Source organism: Ctenocephalides felis, unplaced genomic scaffold (assembly GCF_003426905.1).
Source record: "Ctenocephalides felis isolate EL2017-DRISC unplaced genomic scaffold, ASM342690v1 CF-g0.4_SCAFFOLD_01604, whole genome shotgun sequence".
Classification (NCBI taxonomy): domain Eukaryota; kingdom Metazoa; phylum Arthropoda; class Insecta; order Siphonaptera; family Pulicidae; genus Ctenocephalides; species Ctenocephalides felis.
This window is the reverse complement of record NW_020537758.1, coordinates 4281064-4306249: the sequence shown is the minus strand read 5'-3', so window position 1 is coordinate 4306249 and position 25186 is coordinate 4281064. Positions and strand designations below refer to the sequence as shown.

At 27.8% G+C, this 25186-nt stretch overlaps 3 protein-coding genes across 3 annotated transcripts; 2 read left to right on the top strand and 1 right to left on the bottom strand.

The window, feature by feature from the left end:
* The first annotated feature begins 796 nt into the window (after nucleotides 1-796).
* LOC113372253 (transcription factor Dp-1-like) lies at nucleotides 797-17574 on the top strand. The gene is made up of 11 exons (XM_026612577.1): nucleotides 797-1226; nucleotides 8843-8955; nucleotides 9025-9094; nucleotides 9161-9264; nucleotides 9334-9548; nucleotides 11814-11985; nucleotides 12052-12264; nucleotides 13504-13652; nucleotides 13724-13806; nucleotides 13871-13954; nucleotides 17157-17574. Exons 1-11 carry the CDS (start codon nucleotides 1181-1183, stop codon nucleotides 17372-17374), a joined length of 1467 nt encoding a protein of 488 aa, XP_026468362.1. The 5' UTR covers nucleotides 797-1180; the 3' UTR covers nucleotides 17375-17574.
* On the bottom strand, nucleotides 17569-23162 carry LOC113372252 (serine/threonine-protein kinase RIO1-like). Its single transcript, XM_026612576.1, is given in 6 exon segments — nucleotides 17569-17749; nucleotides 21510-21705; nucleotides 21766-22028; nucleotides 22031-22436; nucleotides 22438-22953; nucleotides 23038-23162. Coding segments are annotated over 6 exon segments (1596 nt in total). The 5' UTR covers nucleotides 23095-23162; the 3' UTR covers nucleotides 17569-17591.
* A 243-nt stretch (nucleotides 23163-23405) lies between these two features.
* Nucleotides 23406-24759, top strand: LOC113372886 (glucoside xylosyltransferase 1-like). The gene is given in 6 exon segments (XM_026613224.1): nucleotides 23406-23465; nucleotides 23579-23701; nucleotides 23703-23781; nucleotides 23784-23816; nucleotides 23819-24466; nucleotides 24740-24759. Coding segments are annotated over 6 exon segments (963 nt in total).
* Nucleotides 24760-25186: the final 427 nt, after the last annotated feature.

Below are 25186 nucleotides of genomic sequence, written 5' to 3'. Positions count from 1 at the left end.
AAAATACTACCACGAGTGCAAAAATACTACTATGAGTGTAAAAATACTACAATGAACGTAAAAATACTACGACGAGCGTAAAAATACTACAATGAGTGTAAAAATACTCTAATGAGCGTAAAAATTACACGACGAGTGCAAAAATACTACAATGAGTGTAAAAATACTCTAATGAGCGTAAAATACTCTAATGAGCGTAGAAGAATACTACAATGAGTGTAGAGAAATACTTCAATGAGTGAAAAATACAGACGACTGTAAAAATACTATAATGAGTCCAAAATATGTTATGAGTTTACATTTATGAGTTTTATTTATTTACAATGAGTGTAAAAATACTACAAGAGTGCAAAAATACACAATGAGTGTAAAAATACTACTATGAGAACAAAATACTACAATGAGTGTAGAAATACTATAATGAGTGTATAAATACTACAATAAACGTGAAAAATACTAGAATGAGTATAAAACGCCAAATTTAAAATACTACAATAAAGTAAAAATATTACAATGAATTAATTCAACGTAAAAAGTTGGACTCTCTATTGGCAAAATCTATATTATATAAAAATCGAATGGTAAATGATGAAAATCGAACTTGATGTCATATTTTGTAATAGAATTTAGTTAATTATCGTCCAGTTTGTGCCTAAAGAAGTTTCACTTCAAAAATGACAATCTAGTTCCTCCTTTTACCGTCGGTCTTCGCCTAGTCCAGTCTATTACCACCGCCTCTCTATGGCTATTCCTCTGAATTGTTTTCGCGGTCATTTCGTGTCCGTGTTGGCGCCATCTAGCACACGTGAGCCTCATTGGCCAATCAGCTGGTGAGTGTGTGCCAGCCGTAGTGTTTTTCAAGGCGCCAAGCTTATTTGTGGACGATTTGCACGAAATACCCTTTTTTTGACGTGCCACGTATGCGTCAAAAATGTGATCTCGGGCGATGTTTTTGGATAAAATCAAACTTTGAAATATTATTTACGACTGTGTCTGTGAATGGAACGATTTGGTGCAGTAATTTTAATTTGTTTGCCCGTTGAAAAATTATGCTCTCGGAGGCGCCATTTTGTTGATTTATGTGTGGTAAACAATATAGAGAAGCTTAGAATTAGCGGAAAAATTTAAATTATCGTGGTACTGTTGAGCATTACAGGCGCTTAGATTTTGCGTTAATAAAATGAATCAACAAAATACAATGAATCTGATTATTCAGGATGCAAACGGTGAGTGATATTTGTAGCACGTTCTTGACTTAGAAACAGAATCTTAGGGATTAAAATATACCTATACGAATTTATTATAAATTAAACAACTACTTATAAATTATCCAATAATATTCCAAAATTCTTAAACATTTATTAATATGTACTACAACTCCATATGCCTTTGCTAAAGCAAGTACTTCCACAAAAATTCCTTGCAATTTTCAAACAAATCATATAAGCAAAATATACTCTATTCATTGTAATAAAATTATATTTATCGTTTATCTTAATTTTATCTTATTATTTTATCCCAATCGATAAAATTGACCATTATTTTCGAAATACAAGATGGCTCAACTTTGTCAATGACATATTTGCCTTTTTGTTGACATCTGGACTTTGAAATATTTTTCATAAATATTTATTGACTATTTGAAAATTTATATTTACTAATCAAAATTATATTTTTAACGTTAATTTGGCGCAATCGTTGCTATAAACAATTTTGTTAAAATGGCGGGAAATGTGCAATTGTAATTGAACTTTTTGATATAATTGCGCAATGGTCGCTTGGGGGGAAACAAATTTAACAAATATGATTTTTAGTTTTTATTTAAATATAAATACAGTATAGCACAGATATTTTGGTATTTGCTGGTAATTCTGCTGTGTGGTTGATGTATATATATTATGCTCCCCCAGGGACTGAAGTTTCAAATTATATAATGGCATTTACACATGCACTTATAAGAATATTAAATTCTGATGTAATAAAATCTTAAAGGACATGCTATCAAGTTAAAATAAAAAGTTTTACATTTTTTGTTTGACATACAATTTTGTCATACTGAGTGAACATGAACAATTTTAATTTGAACTCTGATTTTGTCTTGGATTCATCGAAACAGTAATTAAAGTCTTTAAAGTTTTAATATTGCAACTGTTTTTAACATTTATTCTGCAAAATAGCATTTATTCTATAAAATCATTTTATTTATAATTTTTCAGGAACCCAAATAAATATTATAGAGTTATAGAATCATAGTCATCATATGAAAAATAAGACAATAAATATAAAATTGGCAAAAACTATATTAAGAATCGAACCACCAATACCCAACTTTGGTATTCATTTAGTAACTTCATAGATTTGTTTCAGGTGCCCATCCAATTATTAAATACAAACTTAGGTCAAGATAATACAGGAATTTAATTGACCTAGTCCTACTTCGGCATAAAAATATCTCCTATAAATTGGCCTTGAAATAATTCAATTCATCTACAAATATTTCTATTGGTCCAAACATATTCCTTCGTTTATATAAATATCCTTCTGGGCTTAAAAATATAGAATTGGCTTACTCGGTAGTGATATTTTTCTTCAAAATATTTTTCTCTGAATAGCATTAATAACTTAACAATATTTTGAAATTTTTGTATGTATTTTTAAATTTTTTTTAAACTTGAAATATCAAACAGCCAGACAAATTTTTGCTCTTATATTCTTTGCATTTGTCAAAAAAGTTAAAAATTAGTCTCTATATTTATTATAATAAATTTAAATTTTTATTATAGTAAAATATTTTGAAAGTATAAGATAAAATTATGAAAGTTTGTCATTTACGAAACTTGAGTGTATTTATACAATTGATTATTTTTTTTCCTGGAAACAACTATATTCAAAATTAACTCGTTAATGTTGCAGATTTTTCTTTGACGGTTCTTATAAATTGGACAATTCTAAATCATTGTGCATTGTAAAGATAGGTAATTTAGGTCAGTTTAATTAACTAAACAAATGTTAAAATTTCTTGTTGTTTAGTGCAAATGAAACCATAATTATTGCCAATAATAATATAAAAAGCAATATAAATTTATCGTAATTGGCCTTTTCATCAAGAACTCTCTATAATTGTATAATTTTATATATCGATTATAGTTTGCATATATTTTATAATCATTTGAGTTTGTATGAACTTGTAAAATTATTCATTTATCATTAAATAACAATTGAAGTTTTTGATAATATAAAGTAGGTAATAATTCTATTAGAAAATTGTAATAATTGTGCTCTTGAAATACATTTTTCAAAAACATGAGGTAACAATTTAGTGTATCGAGGGTTTTTATATGTTAACAATCATTTTCTATATTAGAATTAGAATAATCTCTTAAATTCTGTGAATTATTATTTTATCAGTTATTTGAAATGATTACAAATTTAATTTTTTGCAATAATTTTCTTTTTTATGTAATACATATTTTGTAGTATTTTTATCATTGAGGTTCAATGCTCCTGGTTAAATATATATATATATATATATATATATATATATATATATATATATATATATATATATATATAGCCCCACGTACCGTAATTTCGCGATTCTTTTACTTTATAAATAGAAAATTATAATTATACTTTTAGTATAAGAATACTATGTTCTTTATATAGTTGCTGCAATGTGGGAAGATGATATATATATATATATATATATATATATATACATATATATATACATATATATATATATATATACTAGATTATTATTATGAAACTATCAAGCATTTTACCAGTTTACAAATTCGCCAACTTTTAATGCAACTTGCCATCACACTTGAGTGCATTTTTTCCAAAAGATATTTTGAATTCAGCTATTAACAAAAAGTTTTAATTTTTGAAACTCGAGACAATTGTGTTATTATTTTTCAGAAATTTTATTTTAACTTTATTTAGTAATTTATTTTTTGAAACAGTAAATTCAAAGTTTAAATCAACAAAATCAATCACAATAACCGAAAAATGGTGTAAATAAATTTACAAGCTCTATGTTGCACTTACTAAGCTCATAATTATTTTTTCTAAATTTTTGACGTTGAGTTCTGGGACACTCTGTATATATCTTTATATGTATGACATATTCTACTACCTTGGACGTTATTTAGAATCTGTAGATTCCAAAAATGCTTTTGGTCTTTGTTTGTCTTTTAGGGCGTTTTACAATCTCTTTTAGGGCTTTCGGTAGAGTTTTTAGTAGCATTTTTGAGCCCTCGGTTGCATTTTAGGGTGCCTGTGGAACCTTATTGATGGTTAGGGGTCTTCTTAGAATTTCTGAGCCTTCTAGGGTTCCTTGGAGGCTCTTTAGGAAACATTTAGGTTGCCTGGACTCTTGTAAGATTCTTTGGACGATTGTAAAAATATTAGTAAGCTTGTGAGATTTTTTTAACTCATAAGATTTTTTGGGCGCTTTGTAGGATTCAATGTAATATTGCAAGATTCTTTGGACTACTGTAAAAAACTTTGGAAGCTTTTAAGATTCTTTGGTAGCATATAAGATTCTTGGGGCAGTTGTAAAAATTTTTGGACGCTTGTAAGATTCTTTGAACATTTTGGTCGTAGAAATCTTTGGGTGCGCTCATAACATTCTTCGGATGTTTATAATATTCTTTGGACGCTTGTAAGATTTTTTGGACACTTGTGAAAATATTTGGATGTACTTATGAGATTCTTTGGGCACATGTAAAAAAAAATCTATATTTATAAGATTCTTTGGGTGTTTCTAAAAATCTTTGGGCGCTTGTAAGATGTTCAAAGAATCTTACAAGAGCGCCTTGTAAGATTATTTATAGAAATTTTGTTGTAGAAATCTTTGGATGTTTATAAGATTTTTTTACGTTTGTAAGATTTTTGGATGTAAAAAAAATCTTTGGACGGCTTATGGGATTTTTTGGACGGCTGTGAAAATCTTTGGGCGCTTGTAAGATTCTTTAGATAGTTGTTGAAATTTTTTGGTGCGCTTTTTGTTTCTTAGATTCTTTGGATGTTTATAATAAGCTTCTTTGGACACTTGTTAAAATTTTTGGAAGTGCTTGTAAGATTATTTGGACCATTGTAAAATTCTTTGGATGTTTGTAAGATTCTTTGGACGCTTGTGAAAAATGTTGGGAGCTTCTAAGATTTTTTGGACACTTGTAAAAATCTTTGGACATGCTTATAAGATTCTTTGGATGTCTATAATCTTATAAACAATTTTAAAGATTGTAAAATTCTTTGGGCGCTTGTAAGATTTTTTGGATGCTTGTAAAAATCTTGCAGTTAAAATATTTTCTTGGATTTTTATAAGATTTTTTGGGTGCTTGCAAGATTTATTTGTAAGATATTTTGTTTTAAAATCTTGGTCGTTTCTTATCTTGGAATTGGATCTATTTTGAGCTCCCCTTATATATTTTATAGCAATTGTTAACGCTTAAAGCCAATTCTCAACGTTTTAAATAATTGTTTATGTTTTGTGCTTATTGTACTCTTTGTTTTTAAATAACCCCGAATTTTCTATTAATTATTGCTACGGAATGAAATATCGAATTCAAAATCGTTTTATTCAAAACTTTTATATTGGAATGTATAAAAGTGTGTCCCAGGAAATGTAGTAAATTTTATCTAGTTTCACCCTATCTAACTGAAAAGGGATGGTTCCATATGAAATTTTTGAGTTATTTAGCAAAAACCAAAAAAATGTCGTGAATTTTCTATTTATTGCTAAGGAATGAAATATCGAATACAAAGTCGTTTTATTCAAAACTATTATATCGGAATGTGTTTGTTTTCAAGTTTTTTGTACTCATTTCTGATTTTTTCCTTTTTTATTCCTTCATACACTTTAGTTCGTAAAAATCGTTTTAGAGCCCTCCTTTAACACATCCCAAAGACTCTTCACTTTTAAATACAGTACTGTAATTAATAATTCATTTACATATAGAAAAATCTTGAAGCGTTCTGGTACAAAATCAGTATATAATTAACTAAAATTAACAAGATTTTTATTCAAATCAAATTACTAATTTTCTTCTAAATAATATGTCTGTACATATGAGTATGGAAATTGATAACATACACAGATTTTCTCCATTTGTTGTTTTATCAATGCACACAATCGAGGCGCGCTCGAGGTGAACACTTGTATATGTATGTTGGAGCTAAAAATATCATTTATTTATATATTTATTTATTAGTTTATTTAGTGTAAAAATATGTTTAAATTGAATAATTAAAATGTCGAACATATTGCTAAATTTCAAGTTTTTGTCGTGATTTTGTGGGAGATATGTGAGCGTCGCTGAAGATGTAGGGTTATGTTTGGTATGTCATCATTTTGTATACGGCGTAATTCGTGAGATCATAATATAATATATATATATATATATATAATTGTCAAATATCTCCCTTCCGCCTTTTTGTATTATAAACCAAGAGCAAAAAGCGGAAGGGAGATATTTGACAACCTAATATATATATATATATATATATATATATAATTAATATATATATATATAATTATTTGTTCAATTTATTATTGATAATTTTTATTTTTTTTAATAGATCGATAATTAAAGAAAAAATACAAAAGAATACAATAAATTGTTTGAGTATAATGTTGTTTTTGTATACTAATTTACATAGTATTTCTTGTTTCTTTCCAAAATGCACTATTAAAATATTAAAATTTGCAAGACACAGACCAAAACCTTTTTGATATTTTAATTAACACCGTAACATAATTACAATTATAAAACAAAAAATGATAACATTTTGTTGATAAAATATGTGTAATTGTATTCTTTATTTTAGAATTGTGGTGTTGAAACGTATAAATATTAAATACAAGTTTTTTTTTTAAGAAATATTTAATTTATATAATATTTAGTATGTTTTATTAGAACAATTGTTGGTTCTAGCTTTTCTGTACTCTTCAATTTATCAAGTTCTTGTACATTTTTTTTAACCCTGAATTTCATCGATTTTTTTTATTTTCTAACATAATACATGAATCCTGATGAATCATGGGAGATCCTGATTAATTTTTTTTATTACTATATTTGTTACAATTGCTAAATAATTAACATCAAGTAACAGTAATGAACAATTATATAAATTTAATAAAAAGAACACAAAATAAAGGATAGACTTTTCAATAAAATGTTATCCGTAGTATGTTGACTTAATATAAAATAAAAGCAACTAATAATAATAATAATATTAATAAGTAAAATGAATAAAATTTCTGAATGATAAAAATAATATTAGAATAATAATGAAGTTGAATAAAAACACTAAGTGAAAGATAATAGTAAATATAACAAAATAATTAATTTATTATTATCCTGATTTATTTAAGTTTTAAAAAATATATATATTTACTTCTTTGTTTTTTATTTTCACTTTTTTTAATGTTAGCTCGAAGTTCAAATGAAATTATATAAATATAATAAATTTTATCGAGATTATAAGAATACAATAATAAACTCTTGATATTATTAACTCCTTTTATTTTTTTTTGCTATTTATGACACGTTTTCTTCACTGAGAAAAAGAAATTTCAAATATATAATATTTTTTTACGATATATTATAATAATAAAATAAATTGTTTACGGGATCTCAAATCCTATGTATTTTTAGTAACGTATATCATTTTATTGTATTTCAACTAGGAATTATTCAAAATTTTAATATCAAAGTGTATGAAACAGTTTTTACTAGATTTTAATAAATTTTATCTAGTTTTTGCTAATGTAAACATATTATAATGTCCGGAATAAAAATTAAAAATTATTTGAAGAAAAGTAAAAAATGTCCTAAATGCATGTATTGCAAGTTACAGAAGTACTAAAGTCCGCATTTCAACTACGAATTATTCAAAATTTCAATATCAAAGTGTATGAAACAGTTTTTACTAGATTTTAATAAATTTTATCTAGTTTTTGCTAATGCAAACAAATTATGATGCCCGGAATGAAAATTAAGTTATTTGAAGAAAAGTAAAAAAATGTCCTAAATCCATGTATTGCAAGTTATAGAAATACTAAAGTCCGCATTTCAACTACGAATTATTCAAAATTTCAATATATTAAATAATATATCAATATATCAAAATTTTAATTTTGATTTTTTTAAACGTTATTTGAAGAAAAGTAAAAAAAAGGACTCTTTATGTTATTAACTCCTTTCACTAAGAAAAAGAAATTATATACAAGAATATAATTTTTTTACGATATTATAAGAACAAAATAAACTGTTTATAGAATCTCAGTTACTATGTATTTTTAGTAACACAACAAAAGGCATTATTTAAATTTTAGAAACACAATTCATATGCCTTTCTGGTTTTGTACATTTTTAATGATTGAAATGATTTAAAAATAGATTTAGTCGATGATTTTACTTGAATAATTCTGTATAAAATAATCAATTTTTCTTAATTTGCCAATATATTATTGTATTTAACGTTTTATATATCGTGTTCTTTAATTTACTAATTTTCTATTTATTTTTTGTGGATTCAAAAATACATTAATAATTTTATTGATATAATATATAGTAGACAATTCTATATATGCTCGCTAATAATTTCTGTATAAAACGATTTAGTTTTTTTTTAATTCCTTTTGTTTTCATAAACTATTTTTTTATTCATAAAACGTTTTCAAACTAATTTAAGGATTGATCAGTTTTTAGGGTAAACTAGTTTTAACTTGTATAACAAATTTATTATTTTATTTTTTATTATAGAAAAGGTTTCAAAATAAATTTTTGCATATTTGTTATATATATAAATCTGTTTTTTTGTATTTTAGGTCAACAAAAAATTATTAAAGTACTGCATAGTGGTGGAACTGGAAAACAATTGGTAACTGCTTCGGCAGTACAAAATATGCTATCAGCACAAAACAACCAAGAAATTGTACAAGTAATAAAAATATAAAATTTTATACTTTATATTTAAATTGCAATTTATATTTGTGTATTTTTTGTTCAGAATTCTGCTGGGAGTGCTGCAACTGCTCAAGTCATACGTAAAGTAAATATACAAACAAAAAATGGACCAAGTAAGTAATAATTGATATAGAAAAATGTATTTGGTTGTATTAATGCATTTTTTTAAATTGTTTCAGGGGTTGTTACGTTGCCAGTTCAACAAACCAGCAATGTAAATACACCGATCAAGAGGACACCACAACTTGTACAAAAAACTTTGAAGTTAACACCTCAACAACTGGTAAAAACTAAAACCATTGAAAAACTTGAAGATATATTATTTTATTTTTTTATCTTTATCATTTATTAGGCTGCCTTGAAAATGGTGCCAATGAAAACCCAACAAAAAGTAGTTACAGTACAATCAAATCAAATGAATAACAGTTCGTTAAATGCATCGGACATTGCTATGCAGAATAATGTACAAGTGACTCCAAATGGTGTAAAGATTATTTCACCAGGAATATTGGATCACACAGGGTCCAGGAAAAGGCACGAACCTGAAAATGATTACACACCTGAATAGTAAGTACAATGATAATTGATACACTAAAAAAATTTTAATGTTATATACAATAGAGTCAAAATATAAAAGTTTCTGTTTGACTCCTTTTATTCAAAATTTTATTATCCAAGTGTATATAAAAGTTTTCAATAGATTTTAGTAAATTTTATTTAGTTTTTACTAATGTTAACATATTATAATGTCCGGAATGAAAATTAAAAGTTATTTGAAGAAGAGTAAAAAAATGTACGCAATCCATGTATTGCAAGTTATAGAAATACTAAAGTCCGAAATTTCAACTACGAATTATTCAGAATTTCAGTATCAAAGTGTATGAAGCACTTTTTACTAGATTTTAGTAAATTTTATCTGGTTTTTATTAATATTAATATATTATAAAGTCCGGAATGAAAAATAAAAGTTATTTGACCAAAAGTAAAAAAAATGACCCAAATTCATGTATTGCAAGTTATAGAAGTACTAAAGTCTGCGTTTCAACTACGAATTATCCAGAATTTTACTATTAAAGTGTATGAAACAGTTTTTACTAGATTTTAGTAAATTTTATCTAGTTTTTAATAAAATAAATAAATTAGAGACCCCAAATAAAAATTTCCAAATTATTTGACAAAAACTAGAAAAATCCATATATCATATTAGTAATTGCATTCTAAAGTCTGCATTTCAACTACGATTTTTCAAAATTTTAATATCCAAGTGTATATTACAAATTGTACTAGATTTTAGTCAATTTTATCTAGTTTTTAATAATGTAAATAAATTAGAGACCCCAAATATAAATTTTAGAATTATTTAACAAAATTCAGAAAAATCCATAAATCCTATTAGTAATTCCATACTTAAGTCTGCATTTCAAGTACGAATTGTTCAGAATTGTAATATTGAAGGGCAATAAACAATTTTTAATAATGTAAATAAATTAGAGACCTCAAATTAAAATTTTAGAAATATTTGACAAAATCTAGAAAAATCCATACCCCATACTAATAAAGCCTGCAATTTCCACTGCGAATTCTACTAAATTTCAATATCAAAGTGTATGAAACAGTTTTAACTAGATTTTAGTATATTTTATCTTGTTTTCAGTAATATAAATAAAGTCCCCAAATTGAAATTTTCTAATTCTTTGACAAAATCTAGAAAAATTCATGTATCTTTTTTGTAATTACATACTAAAGCCTACATTTCGACTGCGAATTGCTCAAATTTTTAATATTGAAGTGCAATTAATAGTTTTTACTAAATTTTAGTAAATTTTATCTAGTTTTTAGCAATGTCTATAAAATAAATTACCCAGACCAAAATTTCTAAGATATTCAAAAAAATATAAAAAAAATGTCTAAAGACCTTCACATATTAAGAAATATATTACCAGATAATAAATGTTTCAACAAGTTTTATTCAAAATTTTTATTATATACGTGTATAGAAACACGTTTATACCAGATTTTAGTAAATTTTATCTAGTTTTTATTGATGTATACAATTTGAAATGTTCAGGATAAAAATTTTAAGTTATACGTGGTCTGTTCAAAAAGTACCCGGAATTACTAATAATTAAATTTCGCGGGTCTGGAGTGTCTGATTGTCAAAATTTTTTTTTTTATTGTGTTGGTATACATGCCCCTAAAGTATGATGAAATTTTCAGCTATATTCACTGTTTGCTTTGTCTGTGGTAGTCGCTAAGGTTCGACGTGTTTTTCTGAGCTCGGCGATTTTTACAATGGAAGAATTGAAAAGTCAAAGAATTTGTATTAAATTTTGCGTAAAAAATGAAATAAAGTGTTGCAAAGTGCAAAAATTCACCAGATATGGCTCCGTGTGACTTTTTCCTATTCCCAAAGTTGAAGAGACCCATGAAAGGACGGCGGTTTTCCTCGATTGAAGAAAATCGCTGAGAGTGCTCAAGGACATATCAAAAAGTGAATATCAAGGGTGCTTCGAAAATTGGAAAAAACGCTGGCATAAGTGTATTATATCTGGGGGGGACTACTTTGAAGGGGACCACATTAATGTAGACGAATAAATAAATATTTTATATTTATATACGAAAATTCCGGGTACTTTTTGAACAGACCACGTATTAAGAGATGTAAAAAAATCTACCTAGCTAATTTAGCTAACTATTTCAATATCACATGTATACTGATTTTTAAAATTAGTAACATAAATTCGGTAAAAAATCCGGGTATAGAAGGGTATTTTTACCCTGCTATGTTAAGATAAAAGATGTATTTATTATTTTGTTTTTTTTTTTCATCAGCAGTAACACAAAACGTAGGAAAACAGACAAAGTCGGCAAAGGTCTTCGTCATTTTTCTATGAAAGTTTGTGAAAAAGTCCGAAACAAAGGCACAACATCTTATAATGAAGTCGCTGATGAACTTGTTACTGAATTTACGTACGGCTTACATGGGGGAAGTCCCGAAAGCCAAGTAAGGAAAAAAACATAATTTTATTATCATTTTATTGGTGTTTATTTAAATTTTATTTTATTTTAGCAATACGATCAAAAGAATATTCGTCGAAGAGTGTACGACGCTTTAAACGTCTTGATGGCCATGAATATTATCTCAAAAGAAAAAAAAGAAATTAGGTGGTTGGGATTACCTACAAATTCTGCAGAGGAATGCAGACTTCTGGAAAAAGACAAAATGAAACGTCTCGAAAGAATTAAAGGCAAAACACAACAGTTACATGATCTCATATTACAGGTAAATAATAATAATAATAGATAAATGAGGTTTATTAACTTCCTGAAGAAGAAATTTATGTTTTCATCAAAAAATCCGATTCGCTAATTTTATGTTTTCTCGACGTTTCAAGCCATTCTGAATCGAATGAGAACAAATTTGGAAAAAGTATGTGTGTGTGTGTGTTGTGTGTGTGTGTGAACAGATTTTTTGCCGTAAATCGACGTTTTCTCTAAAAACGGCTGGACCGATTTCAAAAATTTAAAAGCCATTCGATGTATCTCAATGAGGACTATTGTTTGTCAGTTTTGTGCGACGATCGGCCAAGCCGTTTCTTCGTAAATAGCAGAGAAGTGAAAAGTCTTTCGTCCACGTTTTAGCCCGCAATTCTGAATCGATTTTGAAAATTCAAAAATCGTTCGAAAGATATTGGTTGGGAATCGTGCTGATTAGTTTTTGGTAGAGATCGGCCGGGCCGTTTCCTTGTAATAAAGTTTAAAAAAAAAAAAAATCGACGATTTTTATGATTATTTTTTTGACGATAGATACCATAGTCTTCTAGATCATACTAAAATATTACGGTCCTACGACAACTGGTTTAGCTTTAAAAATTCGTCAAAATTTGCAAAAATTGGTATCGTTTTTTTGGCATTTGTCAAAATTAGACCTTTGATCGACGTTTTCTCAGAAACGCCTAAACCGATGTCAGAAATTTAAAAGCCATTTGATGTATCTCAATGAGGACTATCGTTTGTCAGTTTTGTGAGACGATCTGCCGAGCCGTTTCTTTGCAATTTCAAAAAAAGTGTTGAACTTTTCGTCCACATTTAAGCTCATCCTACCGAACCGATTTTAAAAAATCAAAAACTGTTCGAAAGATATTAGTTGGGAATGATGCTGATTAATTTTAGGTGAAAATCTACCGAGCCGTTTTCTTGTAATTAACTGTTGAAAAAAAAAAATTAAGCCGATTTTTATGAAACTTTTTTTGGCGATATACATCATGGTCTTATAGAACTTACTATAATATTACGGCCTTACGACAAGTAGTTTAATTTTAAAAATTCGTCAAACTTTGCTAAAATTATTATCGTTTTTTTTAAAAGTAGGATTGGTGAAGTATATTATTATCACACATTTTTTTTTGATTAAGTCAATTATTTACACATATCGGAAAGTTCATGTAACTTGCCTCAAGGCTAAATACCAAACCAACTAGATAAATGAGGTTTATTATATTTTGGTTTATGTCAATTTCAGCAAGTGTCCTTCAAAAGTTTAGTTGAAAGAAATAAAAGAGCCGAGGAACGGGGCCACACTCCGCACGCGAATTCAACTATCGAATTGCCTTTTATTATTGTTAATACCGATAAGAAAACAAACATAGATTGTAGCATATCAAACGACAAGTAAGTATGCGTTTATAAAATATCTATTTATAATTCTATTACATATTAATGTGTTTTATGGTTTGTTTTAGATCTGAATATTTATTCCATTTCGAAGACAAATTTCAAATCCAGGATGATATTGAAATATTGAAGCGAATGGGTTTAGATTTAGGTAAGTGCACACTGCCAATGAACTTGTTGAACATATACAATGTGTCTAATTAAAATTGGTTTAGGTTTAAGCAAAGGTGAATCTACGGAAGAAGATATCGCTAAAGCTAAGACAATGGTGCCCAAATCATTGGAGTCTTACATAGAAGGTAATAAACCCTAGACAATGATAATTGATACACTTATATATATATATATATATATATATATATATATATATTAGGTTGTCAAATATCTCCCTTCCGCTTTTTTGCTCTTGGTTTATAATACAAAAAGGCGGAAGGGAGATATTTGACAACCTAATATATATATATATATATATATATATATATATATATATATATATATATATTAGGGTTTATACGAAAACCGACATTTAAGAAAACCGGTTTTCGAATTTTAATTTTACTTAAAAACGGGTTTTAAGCGATTTTCGAATTTTATATAAAAAATAAATTTTTGCTCGAATATCCTGTAATTTATCCGCAAATTTTGTGTAATTTAGAGCAGTATTTGACTGAATTTATTTATTGTTCAATTTTATAGATAGTAAATAAAATTATTTTAATTTTAATTAGTAGAACTAAAAAATAATAGTTTATCTTGATTAAATAACTTTGAAAATAATTATTTGTTATTCATGCATAATTTTTACATAAGAGAATAAAAATATTTTTATGATATGAAAGGAAAGTTTTCGAATAAATTAAAATAATACATTTTTAAATTAAAAAAAATCATATATATATATATATATATATATATATATATATATATATATATATTAGATACATATATATTAGATACATATATATTAGATACATATATATTAGATACATGTTGATACATACTTGTTAATATCAATTTTAGTTTTAAAAACAATTAAGCTAAACTCGTATATTGTCTGTTCCGCGCAATTTTAATTAATTAATTTTAAACATTCTAATTGTTTTTTTGTTTAATAAAATATGATTTAAAAAAACTTAGAAGGTCAATCGAATTGCTATTGTCTTTTGTTTACTCAACAAATTTCTTGAAATAGAAAATACTCTCATACTTGCGACCAAATTATGCTTAATTGTTTTTAAAGCCTAATATAATAATTCTAAGTTTGTTGTTCTTTTATTTGCGGCTTCTAGGGTTTAAAACTTTTTTTTTAAGTTTGAGTAGAAGAAGTCACACTGATTTAAATTAATATATACACTGGTATAAAAACCTAAATTAATATATATAAAACCTTTCTGGGAACCATTATTTTGGCTATATTTGTCAATTTCCATTTATACAGTGAAAACTTTTTCACTAAAAACCCGGTTTTCGAATTCAATTATTTTCGCCATAAAACGCCAAAAATACTAGTATTGAAACAGATTGTACGTTTTCAAAACTGCGTAATTCGATTTTGATGAAACTTGACATACATTGTTACTATACTTTACTAAATATTTGACAAAAGTTTCAAGTTGGAATATTCAATAGTTTTTGAGATATGCGAGGTTGAGTAAAAAATTCCATTTTTTACTGTTTTTAAAAAATTCAAGAAACTAAAAAAAACAGTAAAAGAGACACTTTTTTTCAAACAGTCGCCAATTTGTAAAAATATTTTTTTTGTACTCATCGCTAGTTCGGCCGATTGCGACATCATTGTGGATTAATAATCTTTTTATTTCTTTTATGACTGAGGTAACCATTTTTTGAGACCCCCCACTTTATCAGCTTCCAGTTACTTCAATTTTCAACATTTTTTTAAATTTTTGTATTGTATTTTACAAGTGGTAAAAAATGGATAGTAAAAACATTCATTGCTTTCTTTTACGACATTTATTACTCTACACTCATTACTCTACACTAGAATACCCCCTTAATAATCGGGCATTTGAAACTAAATTTGGCATTACAATCGCATTATGTTTTGTAAAAATATAATAACAAGAATATACCAAACTGACTTCCCAACTTAATCGATGATAGATAAATTAATTTATGAGTAATTAAAAGTATTCGAAGTGGATTTATTAAACATTATTATAAATCGAACATGTCAACCCGGATGGAGTATTTTCAAAAATCAATAATTTTTATAATTGAGCCAGTTTTTTGTAGGACTTTAATTGTTTAGTATGTTTATTAAGACCAAGTACTCTATCGATATACCAAGTAAATCGTCTAATTTTAATTTTAACAAACGTCAACAAAACTATTCATTTTCTCAAACTTTGATGAATTTTTAAAATTAAACTACTTGTTGTAAGGCAGTAATATTTCAGTAAGTTCTATAAGACCATAATATATATCGCCAAAAAAAGTTCCATGAAAATCGGCTTAAATTTGTTTTTCAACAGTTAATTACAAGGAAACGGCTCGGTAGATTTTCACCTAAAATTAATCAGTACCATTCCCAACTAATATCTTTCGAACAGTTTTTGATTTTTTAAAATCGGTTCGGTAGGATGAGCTTAAATGTGGACGAAAAGTTTAACACTTTTTTTGAAATTGCAAAGAAACGGCTCGACAGATCGTCGCACAAATCTGAGAAACCATAATCCTCATCGAGATACATCAAATGGTTTTTAGATTTCTGAAATCGGTTCAGGCGTTTTTTAGCAAACGTCGATGAAAGGTCTAATTTTGACAAATGCCAAAAAACGATACTAATTTTTGCAAACTTAGACGAATTTTCAAAGTTTAAACCAATTGTCGTAGGGCCGTAATATTTTAGTATGATTTAGAAGACTATAGTATCTACCATCAAAAAATAATCATAAAAATCGCCGATTTTTTTTTAAAAAAAACTTTATTACAAGAAAACGGCCCGGCCGATCTCTACCAAAAACTAATCAGCACGATTCCCAACCAATATCTATCGGTTTTTGAATTTTCAAAATCGATTCAGAATTGCGGGCTCGAACGTGAACGAAAAAATTTTCACTTTTCTGCGATTTACAAAGAAACTGCCTGGCGGATCGTCGCACAAAACTCAGAAACGCTAGTCCTCATTGAGATACATGGAATGGCTTTTAAATTTTTGAGATCGGTCCAGCCGTTTTGGAGAAAACGTCGATTTTCGGCAAAAAATCTGTTCACACACACACACACACACACACACACACACACACACACACACACACACACACACATTTTCCAAATTCGGTCCAATTCGATTCAGAATGGCTTGAAACGTCGAGAAAACATAAAATTTGCGAATCGGATTTTTAGATGAAAACATAAACTTATCCTTCAGGAAGTTAATAATAATGTATTATAATAAATATATGGTAATAAACTAGGTTAAACCTGGTAATCTATATCTATAGGTAATTATTTGATTTCCATGTGTCTTTATCTCCTTAGAGCTTGGTCGAGGTATAAGGCCCGAAGACTATCTGATGCCCGTCTACGACGACGAGTGTGATGATAACATCGTAGAAATCCCAGAAAACATGCTCTATTCGACAGGCGTCGAAGACTTAATCGAATCCAGTTTAGGACTAGACGAAGAACGATCTCTATCAGAAGTGGACGACGAAGAAGAGTCCGAGGAGAGCGGTAGTGATGTTGAAATCAACTAACAAACCAAGTGCTATATTAAGAGTATAAATTACAATATTAAGTTTAAAGAAACAATAACTAGAGTTCAAAAATTGTTCAAGTTTATATTTTGCCGAGGGGAGGATTTCGAGGATAACGCCATTAATGTAAACTTGTCAACTTGAACATGTTATTTTATTTAATATACTTTATTATTATATAATAAACTGTTTAATATCAGAGAGAACATTGTTGTTGTTATTTTTTCTTATTTGACTTCTCTTTTCTTTTCTTAACGTGCTTCTTCATTTTAGTTTGCCTCTTCTCGGCTTGAGCTTCTTTAACAGCCTTTTTCCTGAGTTTTTTGCTTTCTGGAGTCTCATTCGCCGGCCGAGCACTGTTTTTGAATTTGGAACCTGAAAGACAAAGGTAAGCATATCATTAACATACATATAGTCCAGTCATTTGGTAAAAAAAAAAGGCTGTTGCCGGTACAGTACTCCGGGAATTCTGAAAATTGGTAATCTTATAGATTTCGAGGTGCTCTTTACGAAAATCAACTTTGCCACCTCAAATTTGAACGGCAAGTTGCCGCCATATTGGAAAAATGGCGTCAAAAAACAGCTTTTTTAAAATATCTCCTTTCTGGCTCATTCTACGATAAAAGTATCTATATACGAATTAAACTAGATAAAATTTCCTACAATTCTTTAGAAAACCGTTTTTTTGTAAAATTGATGGTTTGAGAGTACGGCCGCCTCAAAGTCCTTGCTGCTCTCGACGTAGTATCAAATCTCTCCATATATGACAGCACTTTGAACTTGACCACATTCTCTCTAATAAATATTTTCAATGTTAAATTAAGAGAATAAGATCAGAAAATAAAATAATTCAAATATTTTTGTTTTTTGCTGATTTTTTAACATAGCTTCAATAGAAAAGTAGCTATAAACAAAATTAAACTAGAGAAAGCTTTCTATAATTTATTCAATATTTTTAATTTTGTTAAACCAATTATTTTGTTTCTAGATCTTATTCACTTAATTTAACATTGAAAATATCTATTTATTAGAGAGAATGTGGCCAAGTTCAAAGTGCTGTCATATATGGAGAGATTTGATACTACGTCGAGAGCAGCAAGGACTTTGAGGCGGCCGTACTCTCAAACCATCAATTTTACAAAAAAACGGTTTTCTAAAGAATTGTAGGAAATTTTATCTAGTTTAATTCGTATATAGATACTTTTATCGTAGAATGAGCCAGAAAGGAGATATTTTAAAAAAGCTGTTTTTTGACGCCATTTTTCCAATATGGCGGCAACTTGCCGTTCAAATTTGAGGTGGCAAAGTTGATTTTCGTAAAGAGCACCTCGAAATCTATAAGATTACCAATTTTCAGAATTCCCGGAGTACTGTACCGGCAAAACGACCAAATGACTGGACTATTTCGGTAATTTATCATTTTAAAATCGGAATACCGGTAAATTACCAGTATTTTTATTATCTTAAAAAAACGTAAACAAAATTAAAAGTTACTAGTACAAATATAAAAAAGTGTATACAACTACAACTATATTCAACTAAACGATAAAATAAAACAATAAGTTTATTTTTTTAAATAATAATTTAACAAAAGTATATCCAATTTAATTAATTCATTATCACTATCAACGAGTATATTGAGTACTTTTCACCAAAAACAAACTTATGAGTAAGAAAGACAAAAAAATCATAAAAGATCATATTACCTTATTATTATAATAAACTGTATTGTCTGTGTCCGATGTGTTAAATTAGCATAATCTCCAATATTTTAAAAAAATAATTTTTCTACATTAATTTAAGATCGGATATTTTGTCGAGATAAAAAATAAGTTACTATATTTGCTGAGTATTGTTATTTAAAACAATGTGATGCTTCTATAGTATTTTCAAACTTTGAAACGTTGTCGAAAAATAATATTTTATAATTGTAATAAGAAGCAAAAATATTAAGTAATTATCATACTTATTATGTATAAGTTAGAAAAAAATAAAGATTACGCAGAGGTAATTTGTATGATATAAAATATTTTGGCGCAAATATCACTTAAAAATTACATTTTTACATAAGATGAATCAAACATCATTATCTATCAGTCCAATTCTGTTTATTGTAACACAATATGAAACCCTTAGTAAAGCAATAAATATTCAGTTTAATGACGAGTTGAGATAATATTTGACATTTGTTTATCCTATAAAATCACTTGAAGATATAGCTGTTTATGCGAATATGGAATTTAAAGATAAATTTGTTCCGAGAAATTTAAACTTTAGTGTATTATGTATCAAATAGCGCTTATGTAAAAATACCAAAAATACTTATGTAAAAATATAAATCGGGCGGTTTACCGGTAATTCGGTATACCGGTATTGCATTCCCTACTCCGGGAATTCTAAAAATTGGTGATCTTATAGATTTCTAGGTGTTCTACGAATTTCAACTTTGCGACCTCGAGTTTTTGCGGATTTCTTTTAAATATCTCCTTTCCGGCTCATTCTACGATAAAAGTAGCTTTGAACGAATTAAACTAGATAAAATTTCCTACAAATTATTCAATAAATGGTTTTTAGTAAAATTAATAGTTTCAGAGTACAAGGGTCTCAAAGTCTTTACTGCTCTCGCCGCCATATAGGATTCTCGGTGTGAATTTTGGATATTTTCTAACATTTTTTTAAATATCTTGGATTTTTTTTCCGGTCGCTATGTTTTATATACTTCAATAAAAACTAGATAAAATTTACTGAAATCTAATAAAAACTGTTTTATGCACTCTGATTTTGAAATTTTGAATAATTCGTTGATCAAATGCAGACTTTAATGCCTTCAATACTTGAGATAAATGATCTTGGATTTTTTAATTTTCTTCAAGTAACTTTTGATTTTTATTTCGGACATTGTATTTTTTCTACATTAGCAAAAGACTAGACAAAGTTTACTAAAATGTAGTAAAAACTGTTATATACACTTGAGTATCAAAATTTGGAATAATTTATAGTTGAAATGCAGACTTTAGTATTTTTATAGTTTACAAGATATGATTTAAGGACATTTTTTTACTTTCTTTCAAATTATTTTTAATTTCCATTCCGGACATTATAATATCTCAACATTATTAAAAACTAGATAAAATTTACTAAAATGTAGTAAAAACTGTTTCATGCACTTTGATATTGAAATTTTGAATTATTTGCAGTTGACATGCGGACTTTAGTATTTCTTTAACTTGCAATACATGGAAACCTTAGGACACTTTGTTTGTTTGTTTTGTACTTTTGGTCAAATAACTTTTAATTTTCATCCCGGACATTATAATATAAGGTTGTCAAATATCTTTCTTCCGCCTTTTTGTATTATAAACCAAGAGCAAAAAAGCGGAAGGGAGATATTTGACAACCTATATTAACATAAGTAAAAAGTAGATAAAATTTACCAAAATCTAGTAAAAACTGTTTCGTTTATTTTTATATTGAAATTTTAGTATTTTTACGTGGATTTGGTACATTTACACATTACTTTTCTTCAAATAACTTTTAATTTCCATTCCGGACATTATAATATGTTAGCACTAATAAAAACTAGATAAAATTTACTAAAATCTAGTAAAAACTGTTATATACACTTGGGTATCACAATTTTGAATAATTCGTAGTTGAAACGCGGACTTTCATATTTCTATAACTTGCAATACATAAATTTAGGACATTTTTTTAGTTTTGGTCAAATAACTTTTAATTTTTATTCTGGACATTATAATTAGTTTGCATTAGTAAAAACTAAATAAAATTTACTTAAATCTATTAAAAACATATATATACACTTTGATATTGAAATTTTGAATAATTTGTAGTTGAAACGCGGACTTTAGTATTTCTATAACATGCAGTATATGGATTTAGACATTTTGTTACTTTTGGCCAAATAACTTTTAATTTTCATTCCGGACATTATAATTTGCTTACATTAGTAAAAACTAGATAAAATATACTAAAATTTAGTCAAAAATGTTTCATGCACTTTGATATTGAAATTGTGAATAATTTGTAGTTGAAATGTGGACTTTAATAGAAATCTAATGCGGCTAGTATTTTTACTATGGTGTATTAATAATACAAATATAAGTAAATTATTTACCTTCTTCACAATTGTCTGTGCCTGATTCACTGTCGCTTCCACTATTTAATTCGTCTTCACTTGTTGTACCTTCATCTAGAATGACAGGTTTTTCATTTGTAGCAGATAAGTCCGGTTTCAGACCAGAAAGTGTATGATAAACTAAGTTTGCCCCTCCGGACTTAGCTAAGTTTATATCTCTTTCGTAATCTACAACCTAAAAGCAACACATTATAAAAAAAACAAGTTAAAGTAATACTGATTTTATGTCAATTACCTCTGTTAATGTTTGTGGAATGTATGAGTTTTTGAAAACTTCATCATCTACTTGTTCTTCTGCTGTTACGTCTCTTTGAGAAGCCATCAGAGATATCTTCTCTAAATATTCTTCCATATTTTCTTCATTTATTGTAGGATCAGTAATAAAATCAAAAAGTTCCTTCACCAGCATCACTGCAACTTTGTTTTTCTTAAAGAAATCAGTGATATTAGAACAATCTTTGCGCAGAAACTCCAAAGCATGTGGGTGATCATGTTCACTGATTGTGATACATCAATAATAATAATCTTGCCTTTGTGGTATAACAAATTAAATTCAGAAAGATCTGCGTGGACAAGTTTGCATTTATTATACATTGTCCACATCATAACAACGATATCATGGTAAAGTTCTCTTGCTTTTGTTTCAGTCAACCCAGCATCTTTAAGTTTCTGCGAAGGCCAACCGTCCACACCTATAAACTCCATCAAGAGCACATGACTTCTGAGCAAAATCGGTTCGGGAACAGGTAAACCAACACTTTTCATTCTTGTTAAATTCCTCATTTCTTTTTCAGCCCACGTGTTAACCATTTTGCGCGGATTATGTCTGCAATAACCGTGACGAAACCTGAATTCACCAGTTACATACTTGTCACGGTCTTTAAAAACTAAAATAGATGTTTTGTAAGATTTTTATTGCGTATTCTGAACCATCAGAAGAAGTCGCATGGTAAACGTTAGCTTCTTTGCCTGTTGATATACAACCGTTGATTTCTGTAATAGCACCACGGTTAAGGATTTTAAACAAAATCATCCTGGTTCTAGGGTCCATGACTTGTTCAACTGTAGCACGATCGTTTTTATCTTTTTTTCTAAGCCTGGAAGCATCGTATTTCCTGTTATTTTCTATTAAAGTGTTGACAACATGTCCGGGCAAAGAAGGCCCTTCGTATTTTTCTAAATTGATTTTGTTGGTGAACTTTTTAAAGACGTTTTCTTGGGGTTGATAACTTGTGAGTTTGGTGCTGTTGTGGGAGTTGACGTGATTTGAATCGTTTGTTTGGTAAAGTGCGTGAGATTTTTGGTAATCCACTGAAGTCTCCCAGGTGTCATACTCCTCGTCTGAGGAGTAATCGTTTTCGTCATCGTTTGATATATATTCGTCTACATCACATTTTAATTTGTGCAAATCTTTAGATAGATCCTAAAATAATAATAAAATTGGAAAGTAATTATAAAAAACTTGCAAGACGAAACATTAAATTTATTGAATACATAGTATAGTTACATTTAGCTTGTTGTCAGGTATTATTGCACTTTCATCATCACTAAATTGATGTTCCATTTTTATTAAAATACTTTTATAATTAACAAATTAATATATTATTTTTGTTTTGTGAAGTTAACCTCAACTGTCACATGTTTTTAGAACATGCACCATAGACACTAATATTTTTGTTCGATGGATTGGAAACGTCATACTAATGTTGGTATTTGACAGCAACGCGAAAAAAGTATCTATGTCTTGACAGTTGGTAGTTTGATTATTTTGACAATCAAACTTTGCTGTAAAAATGCATTTAAATAAATCTCAAGTATTAATTAATTTAAAGTATTATTATTAAAATAAATATATATGTGTATAATAGTTTAAAAATGTGTTCTAAAAAGCGCAGTGTTTTACGTGTGATTTTACCAATTTTATGTGCCATGTTTGTGATATACATTTTGCTGTACATAAAATACAAAAACCTTTCATATCAAAACCGCCATTAAATAATTTAAAATAGTAAATAAATATATTACAATAACCCCTGATATTATTATAGCATGTGTGGTTTGTGGGGACGTTTAAACGAAGCCTTAACATGCTCAAATCAGCAATAGTATTTTCAATGAATGCAAGACTCAAATTTATAATATTTGCTGAAAACAATCTACTTTTTGACATAGACAAGGTTGCTGAATAAATGGACTGTCAATACAACTTTGAGCTACGAGTTGAAAAAACTATCGTTTCCTGTAAAAAATAATAAAGATGGAAAAATTTGTTTAAGCCTTGTGCTGCACACGACTGTTCCTACCAGATTTGTTAACAGACATTGATTCTGTACTGTATGTAGATACTGATACTATTTTTAGGGCGCCTTTGTATATCACTTGGAATCTTTTTAAAGAATTTAATGCAACACAACTAGCCGGTTTATCACCTGAGCATGAAGATCCAAATGTCGGTTGGTATAATAGATTTGCAAAGCATCCTTATTATGGAAAACTTGGAGTTAATTCTGGAGTTATGCTCATGAATTTAACACGCATGAGACACTTTCAATGGTCCAAATACTTGCTACCCATTTACCAAAAGTACAAAAACAAAATATCGTGGGGCGACCAAGATATAATCAACATAATTTTCCATTACCAATCTGATAAACTTTACGTATTTCCTTGTCTTTTCAACTACAGACCGGATCATTGTATGTACATGAGCGTTTGCAACCCACAAGAACCTTATGAAGGTGTTATTGTGTTACACGGAGATAGAGGCTACTTCCATTCCTTAAAACAACCCATATTTCATACAGTTTATGAAGCAATGGCTAATTTTGACATAACAAGTGATCCGTACCAAAATTTCTTAGCAATCGTTGAAAAGTTTGTTGAAACTAATTCAACTACAAATTGTGGAAAAGTTAAAGATCTATTCTTGACTTATGGTAGAAAATATATTAAAAAGAATTCATGATAATAGAAATAAATTGAAGTGAAAGTGTGATCAAAATACTTATTGGTGTTTATATAATAAATTATTAAAATTGAATAAGAATAAATTACTTAAAATGGATAATTAAGGATATAGTTTTGTATTGATGAACTTTATGATAAATGTGATATGCAAATAGTTTTAACTTTTAAATATTATAGACTTATGAAAAGTGTTTTAATTATATAAATTCATTAAAGTTTACATTAATGGAATGTGCTCTTAGGACATTCATTGTGTAAGTAATTGTTTTATTTTTTTAATAAATATTTATGTATGTAAGTTGTGTGTTTCAGATTTTAAAGTTTGACGACTTTTTTCGCAATGTTTTTGTTCCAAAAGTTGAAAATTGGTAAATGCAGTTTTGTAGAGCATTCTATAAGCTTATTAACTATATAAAATAAACTATATGCATTTAAACAAGTTTTTGCACATTTTAAATAACAGTCAAAAAACCTACGACATTTTGTTTGCAAAATTGTATGATTTTAAAGTTTGACGATTTTTTTCGTCATATTTTTGTTCCAAAACTTAAAATTTGGTAAACGCAGAGAACTTTATAAGCTTTTTATTTATGTAAAATAAAATTTATACATTTAAACAAGTTTTTGCACATTTCAAACAAATATCGAAAAAACGTACAAGCATTTTGTTTGCTAAGTTATAGGATTTT

Excerpts from the sequence above, each read along its gene's own strand:
- LOC113372253 (XM_026612577.1), top strand. The coding sequence starts at position 1,181 with ATGAATCAACAAAATACAATGAATCTGATTATTCAGGATGCAAACG. Across the intron at positions 9,265-9,333 it reads AGTTAACACCTCAACAACTG|GCTGCCTTGAAAATGGTGCC; the intron begins GTAAAAACTAAA and ends ATCATTTATTAG. Across the intron at positions 9,549-11,813 it reads AATGATTACACACCTGAATA|CAGTAACACAAAACGTAGGA; the intron begins GTAAGTACAATG and ends TTTTTTCATCAG.